Raw genomic sequence first — 10,090 nt, 5'->3', positions numbered from 1 at the left:
AAAGGCGGGGCGGGGCTTAACGAGCCCGTCGGCTCTGAAGTCCGGCGCAGTCACAGGGCGACTGGCGAGGAAGCCACCGCCGCTTGGAGCTGGACACCCGGGCGCCGCTGTCACCTGTGGCTGCGCGCGAGACCTCTGGCGCGAAGGTGTCGGGGTGACGTGTTCCCCTCAGACGGCCGGCCGCGCTGCCGCCTCCGCGGGATCCTACCGCCAACGCACGATCGCCAAGCAGCGGGGGCGACTCGGTTGCCGCTTCGCCTCTCAGTGTCACCCCCCCCCTGCTCCGGCGGGGCCGGGCTTCGCACCGCGTTAGGGCTCCACGGGAGAGACGAAGCCGCGTCCGGCATGAGCCGCAGCGGCTCTTCCTGAACCCGGCGCTCCGCGAGGGATCGCGCCCCCGGCCATGGGGGTGAACGCCGTGCACTGGTTCCGCAAGGGACTGCGGCTCCACGACAACCCGGCGCTGCGGGAGTGCATCCAGGGCGCCGACAGCGTGCGCTGCGTCTACATCCTCGACCCCTGGTTCGCGGGCTCCTCCAACGTGGGCATCAACAGGTGGCGGTGAGTGAGCGGGCCCGGCCGGCCGAGCGTAAACCTCTGGTTACATATGCGGTCACGCTGCCCTCCCCCCATCGCTCCTATTGGCCCTTCTGCAGCCTCAGCGCCGCGGTCCCTGCCTGCCCGCGGCTCAGGCAGCGGTAATCCGTCCCCAGCCTGCGCGGCGGGCCTGCTGTGCCAGCTACAGCAACACCGCCCTCCGCCTCCTGAGTGCTCCCAGCTGTGCTGTCACCCGGCTGCTGGGCGGCCCGCGGCCAAGGCACCGGGCTGAACGGCCCGGAGCGGAAGCTTCAGCGCCCAGAGTGCCAGGAGCTTCCCCCCTTCAAAAGAAAATCTGTCCCAGCGCTAAATAAGGGAGTCCCCGCCACCCTGGCAGCGCTCCTGCTAGTCCCTGGCTTTTAACCCCCTGTGTTGTGTAATCATGATTCAAAGTGATCTAGATGATGTACGTTAAATACTAGTGATTTCAGCCACTGTGACTTCCAGGAAAGGGGCATTGCTGGTAGCAGTGGCTGGAAACTATAGGGAAAGAAACTAGTGTATGCAAGTCTAAAGAGCTTACTTTCTAAATCATAGAAATGCAGGACTGGAAGAGACCTCAAGAGGTCATCTAATCCAGTCCCCGTGCTGTTGCAGGACCAAGAAAACTTAGACCCATCCCTGACAGCAGGTGTTTGTCCAACCTGTTGTTAAAAATCTCCAATAATGGGGATTCCACAACCTCCCTTGGAACCTATTCCAGCTCATAACTATCCTTACAGTTACAAAGTTTTTCTTAATATGTAACCTAAATCTCCTTTGCTGAATTTAAACCTGGTTATTGCATGTCCTACCTTCAGTGGACATAGAGATCAGTTGATCACCATCCTTTTTATAACAGCTCTTAACCTATTTGAGGACTGTCAGGTCCCCATCACTCTTTTTTTTTTTTTTCTTCCCCCTCAAGACTAAACATGAACAATTTGTTATAGCTATGAGAAAAGAAAAGTTTAGAAAAAAGAACATCACTCTTGTTCTGGACTTTTTCCAATTTGTTCATAAATTTGACTCCCAGGCCCAGATGCAGTGCTTCAGCTAAGGCCTCACTGGTGTTGAGAAGAGTGGGTCAGTTATTTCCTGTAAATACCTGAGCTGAGATTATTTTGAGGCAAAAAATGCACTGACACCAGGTATTGAATTCACGAAAGGGCTTTTTAATATTTTTGACACATTGCTTAACAGATTTATCTGTAAATTCTCAGAAAATCCGTTCAATCCTGAAAAGTATAAGTGATGACATTTTCAGGAAGATGCAAGTTTAACGAACTTCATACCAAACAGTGGCTACATCTTCACACTTGTGGAAGCTCTCATCTGAGCTAGCGTGCTAAAAAGAGTAGTGTAGCACATTCAGATGAGAGTTAGTGTGAATATGGGTATTTGAGCTGGGAATCACACCTAACTTGTAGCCAGAGATTGAATCCTGCTTTGAGTTTTGCACTTATCTGTCATAGCTCCATAGTTAAAGTTACCTGTATAATAAAGAGATGACATCGCAAGAAAAGAAGAAATAAGAGAGAGGGTACTGGGGCTAGGTTATACCACAAAATGATGAGCTTACTTGAAACTTCAATATTTGTCTGAAAGGCTTTCCTTTCCTAATAAACTGATAATATCTTGGAATTCATGTAGAATCAGCAAAGAGCCTGTAGTCCTTGGATGGATAAATGCTAATTTAGCCTCCACAGAACTGTAGTGCTGAGAAGTGTTAACTTCACTTTACAAATGATGAAACTGAGGTACAGAAAGATGAAGTTACTTACCCAAAGTTATACAAGGAATGTTTGGCAGAGTTAAGAGGAGAACTTTGGCTTAGTAGGCTACCAGTTTAGAGCCTTCTCTACAAGATCTTCCTTTTATTTTATATAATTTTCTCTATCCAAGGACATTAGAGTAAAGAAGTTAGCTTGTCCATGAAGTAAATGTTTGGAAGTTGCCAACTTCTGCTCATGGTAGTCCTATTTATAGTCTTGAGAAGGTAGAAGTACTAGAGTACCCTTCCTATGATATTTCATTTTTGTTGACAAACATGCATTAACCATCAATTTAGAATTATGCAGTATAATACGGTTGCTGCTGGACACTGGTTCCAAATGGGATGATCAACAATTGTCTTTACAAGTTGTTTTCAGCAGATACTTTCTACTGAAAAACATTTTCTTTATAAACAATTCAGAGATTTCTGCTTTTATGGTAGAACTACATACATGCCATTACAAGCTGTGAAATTATATTTCCTAATCATTCTACTGCTGGAGCCAGCCTAAAGGAATAAGGCAAGTCTGATGTTTTTAAAATACTTTGCAGGTTCCTAAATTTATTTGTTAGTGGAGTAGGAATTAAGAATGTTAAATATACTGAAATATGTAATATTATGCAGAAAGAAATCAAGATATGCTTCTACTCCTGTAGTCCCTAGTCTGTAGAAGGTCAATATGCAGCATGGAAGCTTATGATCTGTGAGCATGTGTGAACTTCATGGGACCTACTAAAGAAGAAGAGCCTCATTAATATTAATACTAACATCCTCTGGGTTTCTGGCAACCCAGTCAGTGTACAATTATATGTGTATAATGTATATTACTCATATTTAGCATATGTGTTAGCTTGCTTAGTCTAAAAATATTCTTAGTGCTGTACAGAAGACAAAGTCAATCCCTGCTCTGAGGAACTTATAGTCTAAAAGAAGAACGTAGGACTTTGGAGAATTTTTTTTTTTAAAAAAAAGGAAGAATGCCTGCTCTGTACTAATCCTTCACCTCTCCAACAAGATCAGAGATCTCCCAGAACTAGTTTCAGATACTGCAGCACCCTTTCCTAAGACACCATTTGATTTGCTTCAGATTTCAGTGTCTATATGGCTTTTGCTATAAACACAGTTTGTGTACCAGAGACTCTACCTTCTGCTTCATAGTTCTTTATTATGTGTTTTAGTAAAACTTTTTCAAGTAAAATTTACAGCAACCATTAAGATACCAACAAAACTAGTCTCAAGACCTAGTTACCAGAATGATTTCAATAAGTTTATAAACAAACAAGTTTGTTTTGAACTAAATGGAAACAATTTACATTTTTTTCATAATTTTGTTTTCATTTTTTTAACAGCTGTAGTATGTGCACAAGACCTGTAAGATGACCCTTTCAGTTTGGAGCTATCATTCAGCAGCTGAAATTGACAGTCAAGTGCTTATCTTCTCAGATATTGGTTATTTGCTCGTGTTTTTTTACAGAAGAGGGTATTGCATTGGCAAAACAACAACAAAATAACTCGGTGTGAATAGGAACAGATGCTCACTCAGCAACTGAAAATCTTAAACTTTCTTGTCAGTTTCCTTTTTCTGCCGCTAATTTACAGTGCCATTTTTTCATCAACATGGGTTTAGCATTGGTTTGAGGAAGGGTTTTAACTTGAGGAAATTTGTATAGACAGAAATATTTGTCTTGCAAAGGGCTGGACCAGTGACCCAGATTCTCTTCCAGACCCTGTCACCTTTTGTTCAATTCAAAATCAGTGCATCTGGAGTGACTACCATTGTCAGGTTTTCATCTATCTTTGAAGATAAAGCATGGTTAACAGAGTGGGCATAGAAAAAGGTGCTGTAATAAAACTAGAAAAGAAATGAGAGGAGACTAGGTTTTGTTTCTTCTTGGAAATAACATTACATTATGATAGCTGACTTTACATCAGTCATGATTCCTCCATTCACATTATAAGTTGTGCAAAATAAAGAGACATTTGCAGTGTTTCTGGTTTTCAGGGTTTTTTAACCTGGCAAATTGAGAGCATACTTTAATATATTGATATTGTATGGGAAACTCTCCTCTTAACCATGCAGGTAACTCTTGTGTGAATTAGTATTTTTGTATAGTTGTCATATTGAGCAAGTGTAATTACTAACCAGTGACATGGCCTTACTGACCTCTTTTTCTCTTGGCTTCTTTCCTACACCCTCTAAAACTTAATGCCATGCTTTTGATTATTATTCTGCCTCTCAAGTTGTTGAATTGGCACCTAAGTATATCTCCCTGTTGATCATTCCAAGGTACTGGTTCTAGATAACAAATTTTTCATTTCCATTCTCAAATGTAAGATTCTGTCCTAACAGAAGATTGATTAAATCAATGTAAAAAGTGATAGGACATGGGGCAGGAAGATGCAAAATGGAAGTTTTGTCCTTAACTCCTTGATATCAGAGTTATTTCTCTCCATTTCTGGCATTGACATATACCAGGGGTAGCCAAACTTATTGACCCTCCAAGCCGCATATGACAGTCTTCACAAGTTTGAGAGCTGGGGCACAGCTGCTAGGACTCTGGGCTTCAGTCCTGCTCCTACTGAAGACCCAAGCCCCGGTACGTTTGCCACATGAGGCTGAAGCCCTGAGACCCCCTTGCCCATTGGGCAGAAGCCTGTACCCTACCATACTGCTGCAAGGCAGAGATCCCAATCTCTCTTTCCCCCAGTCTGCTAGGTGGAGAATGGGGAGGTGTGGGGGCTCTGCAAGCTGCACATTAACTGTAAAAGAGCTCATGAGCCACTGTTTGGCCACCCTTGACATATATTAAGAAATCTAACTGGCTGTTCAGTTACTCTTACTTTACCTTACATGGTTTAAATTCTGCCCTCAAAAAAATGATGTAGCTCTCATTTCACAGTGGAACCATAGTTTAAGAAGAAACTGAATGACTTGTGAGCTTTTCTCCTCAAAATACAAAAGTTAAAAGTATAACTTTTTTTTCGGGATGGGTTATAAAGGGTCTGAGCATGACTTTGTCTCATATTGACTGTTTTTGAATATGTTTGCCTGTTAACGAGCAAAGAATACAAATCACTCTGATCACATTTGTCTTCAGGATGAAAGAAAATGCTTTTACTCTTGTTTTGGCATTTGATTAATAAAAATATCTCCACGTATTTTTTTTTCTTTCCTTCATTGTCTTGCCATGGAAGGATTCAGTTTGGCTGATCATTTACATTTCTTCTGTTTTCCTTGATTCCTGTTGGTTGGGAAGGATGCTGGCATGAAGGAGTAGTTTTAGAAAACCTTAGGCATCCTGTTAATTTCATGTGGTAGAATTTTTTAGTTTCTTCTCTCTGTTTTCTTTAAAATACTTGTTTGTTTTTTTTGAAACGAGAAAATATTATTAACTCTACATACAGTTAATGTATTTTTATTTTGAACTGAATTGTTCTTTAGCTGTGGGAATATTTTGGTGTGTTCAGTAGCTTATAATGTTAGGTGCTGTGCTTTTTTTTGATAACAGAAGGTTTCATTTGGGAGAGAGAGGGAGGCGTTATGTGAAGTTTCTCCATAACCTGTGCTTCATAACTTCCTGGCTTGAGGCACTGCCAGTCTTATTAATATAGTCTGTTGCTCTACCCAATCAGAGAAGTAGAGGTACAAGCATTTATTTCTCTTTTCCAGGGGCACTAGAACAGTTTGTATAGTGGAGGTGCTAAGAGCCATTCAACCACATGCATCCGACGAAGTGGGTATTCACCCATGAAAGCTCATGCTCCAAAACATCTGTTAGTCTATAAGGTGCCACAGAATTCTTTGCTGCTCAGCCAAACTGTAAACCCTGTATATGATGGAACCATCTTAAGCTAGATGGTGCTGCAGCACCCCCAGTTCCAGCACCCATGTTCCTTCATGCTCTCAGCTTTTCTAATCTAATTCCTCTGTAACTTTTTAAACAAACTTGCCTTCATGGTTTGTAAGAATTATTAAGTGTGAAATATTCATACGTCTGGTGCTTCAATTTCCGTCTTAGGTGTCTCTTAGGTTACCCCAGCAATTCTGAAAGTCTCTCACTGTGAAGGCACATAATAACTTCAGTGCATTTTATTTGGTAAGGACTTCGCTGTGCTGGGACCTGCTTGTTGAATTTGTGTTTGCAGATGAGATTATCCAGAGATAAAAGGAGAAGAGATAGGGACCAGTGGCAGAGTTCTGTGGAACTCCTGCAGAAAGTTGGAGAGGGATCCTCCAAAGGTCAAGCTGACAGAGTGATTAGAAAAGTAGGAAGAGAGCTAGGATAGGATAGTCATGAAAGCCAAGGGAAGACAAGAGTTTCAAGAAGGGGAGCCATTGTCAGCTGTGTCACGGGTAACCGGTAGGTTGAGGAAAATGATGGTTCTGAGATTTGATTAAGATGTCATCAGAGATGGTGAGTGATTTCGGTTGCAGTAAAGGCAGAAGCTGAATGGTAGGGGGTCTAGGATGGAGTTGGAGGAGAGGAACTTCAGACAGCAATTGTAAACAGCACAGTGTCCTTAGATATGGAGGGAAAAGGGAGAAGATTGGAGAGGCACATAAATAGAAAGGGAGAGCTCTCTCTCTCAAGATGTGAGAAGTTAACACTCTTTTTAAAAAAAAAAAAAAAAAAAGAACTAAAACGCAGCAGCCGTTCTGGGTTCAGTTTTTACTTTGAGAAGTGCTGTTCTTCTGATCTAGGCATCTAACAGCCTGTTCCCTGCTCTGTCCCTGCTCTTCTGGGTGACCATCGGCAAGTCATATCATTTTTCTGTGTCTGTTTCCCTCGTTGTAAAATGGGGATAATGATACTTGCTTTTTAAAGCACTGTGAGATCTGTGGATGAAAATAATGTACTTCTGTTAAAAGCACAATATGAGAGTTGTCATTGATTTTTATGCTACATTTTAATAATAGTATGGTTTTTTTTATTCATTATACAACATAAATAGATACTCCTGAAATTAGGCTTGGTTTGAAATGCAGATCCCTGTATCCACATTCATCATCATCCAAACACCTTTTGAAGGAGGTACCTTAAGGAAATTCTCAGAAAAGCAATTGAGTAATTGATTTTCATAAGTTTCAGTTATTATAGGACAGAGAAATAATTCTAGTCCAGGTTTACACTGTTTAGAGACCAATCCCGTGAGTAATGGATAAACTGCCTTTTCATTCCTCAGAATAAGATGGTCTGTGGTTTTCGGGGAGAGCTCATCAGTAATTTCAAGATCTCTTCTTCATTTTGTACCCTCGAACTCTAACAGAGGAATATCCAGCATTTCATGGGTGAAAAGTTGACTGTGGACCTCTGACTGGACTGAGTATCAGAGGAGAAATGAGTTCTGAAAGGAATTATTAATGGTTATGCCATAGAATTATATGCATTTGAGCTCTTCTCTCTTCCCGTATTCCCCACCAAGAATCTGACATAACTTCCTTCTCTTGCCCAGTATTTATTTTAATTAAATAGTGGCAGTCTGACTTAATCTGTTCTTGATGTCTATGTTGGTGCCAAGAAAATGGAAGACTCTTTCCAAGATGAAAAATCTAAAACTGAATGGAATGGTCAAATCAAGACTTTTGGAAAATAACACCCAAGAAATCCCAGCTGGGAACTACTTATTACTCAGTGGACATGAAGGCAGCTTCCTTCATGCAATCCAGATATATAAAATGTTTTCCTTTAGTCAGGTACACCATTTATATGTGACATTATCAGTGAATCTTTGTTTTTTAACCAATTCTCCACATATAGTTGATTTACTGATTGCTGTCTTCCTTTCCTTTCATGTAATAGGGAATACGGACAGTCAGGTCATGGAAGTATCTTAATTCTGTGAAGTGACCAGTGACTCTTGAAGAGTAGTACCATATGGATATTACAGGAAAAACAGTTTTTATCGTCAGGTTAAACAAAATTTCCTGACTCAAGACATTTTCTTCATTGGAGAGAAGAGAGAAATCTTCAAATTAAGGAAACTGATTTTTTCGCTTAGTTATTCCTTCAAATTTTCTGGCAAATCGCCAGTTACTTGCCCCAGCAATGATATGGTGCGCAGAAAAAAGGGATAATAGCAAAATTCAGGAAATTTTTTTTTTATCTCCCTATCAACATGCTATATCTTCCCTCAAACCCCAAAAGTTTTAAGATGGTTCTCTTGAAATGCAGATCTTGCTTGCTTTTTCTGGACATAATGTTCTTCAGCTGAGTAGAGTTTTCTCGGTTTCTTTGACCAAAATTTTCCTTTCCAATAAAGCAGTTGGCTTCCACTGTCCAGCTCAGAGGTACTTATATTTCTGTAGTGCTGCATATATGTAGGAATTTGTTGGAATGAAAATTGTAGTGGGGTTAGGTATGTAGATCCCCCACCGCCCTTTTTGTAATCCTTTTTGTACTGGGGACAGGCAGGAGGTTGACGTGTCTTTGAAAAATCCTACGGGCCCACTTGTAAATCATCTTCAGGAGGCTGATCATTTCTTCTCCCAGAGTCTATCTTCAGGCTGACTTAGAACAACGCTTCCTCAGCTCTCGTCCCCTAACACTCCTACTCTACTTGCGCTACATTGATGACATCTTCATCACCTGGACCCATGGAAAAGAAGCTCTTGAGGAATTCCGTCATGGTTTCAACAATTTCCACCTCACCATCAACCGCAGCCGGGACCAGTCCACACAAGAGATCCGCTTCCTGGACACTACAGTGCTAATAAATGATAGCCACATAAAAAACACCACCCTATACTAAACCTCCTGACCGCTATACTTCCCTGCATGCCTCCAGCTTTCATCCGAACCACACCACTTGATCCATTGTCTACAGCCAATCTCTATGATACAGTCGCATTTGCTCCAACCCCTCATACAGAGACAAACACCTACAAGATCTCTGTCAATCGTTCTTACAACTACAATACCCAGGTGATGAAGTGAAGAAACAGATTGACAGAGTCAGAAGTCACCTACTACAAGACAGGCCCAACAAAGAAAGTAACAGAACTCCACTAGCCATCACCTTCAGCCCCCTACTAAAACGTCTCCAGAGTATCATCAAGGATCTACAACCTATTCTGAAGGACAATCCATCACTCTTTCAGATCTTGGGAGACAGGCCAGTCCTTGCTTAAAGACAACCCCCCAACCTGAAGCAAATACTCCCCAGCAACCACGTACCATGCAACAAAAACACTAACCCAGGAATCTATGCTTGGAACAAAGCCCGTCACGAACTCTGTCCACATATCTATTCAGGGCACGCCGTCAGGGGCTCATTCACCTGCACATCTACCAATGTGATATATGCCATCATGTGCCAGCAGTGCCCCTCTGCCATATACATTGGCCAGATCAGACAGTCTCTACGTAAAAGAATAAATGGACACAAATCAGAGGTCAAGAATTATAACATTCAAAAACCAGTTGGGGAACACCAACCTCCCTCACCACTCGATTACAGATCTAAAAGTTGGAATATTACAACAACAAAAACTTCGAAAACAGACTCCAACAAGAGACTGCTGAATTGGAATTAATTTGCAAATTGGACACCATAAAACTAGGCTTGAATAAAGACTGGGAGTGGATGAGCCATTACACAAAGTAAAACTATTTCCCCATGCTTATTGCTCCAGCTCCCCTCCCCACCCCATTTCTTTACATCTCCTTGTCAGTTACTGAAAATGGGCCATTTTCATTACCACTACAAACAGTTCTTTTTCTCTCCTGCTGATAATAG

The 10,090-nt window shown here is 41.8% G+C and overlaps 1 protein-coding gene across 2 annotated transcripts in view; it reads left to right on the top strand.

Annotated features, from left to right (window-relative positions):
* Positions 1-403: 403 nt before the first annotated feature.
* The window catches only part of CRY1 (cryptochrome circadian regulator 1), an 83,850-nt gene continuing 74,163 nt past the window's right edge, over positions 404-10,090 (top strand). For both annotated transcript variants that reach the window (XM_032772120.2, XM_032772121.2), the window contains exon 1: positions 404-561. In XM_032772120.2, coding sequence (XP_032628011.1) covers positions 404-561 — 158 coding nt within the window. The remainder of the gene's footprint in view (positions 562-10,090) is intronic.

This window comes from Chelonoidis abingdonii, chromosome 1 (genome assembly GCF_003597395.2).
Source record: "Chelonoidis abingdonii isolate Lonesome George chromosome 1, CheloAbing_2.0, whole genome shotgun sequence".
Taxonomy (NCBI): Eukaryota; Metazoa; Chordata; order Testudines; family Testudinidae; genus Chelonoidis; species Chelonoidis abingdonii.
Note: the sequence above shows the minus strand (reverse complement) of the source record. Positions and strands in the feature narration are given on the sequence as shown.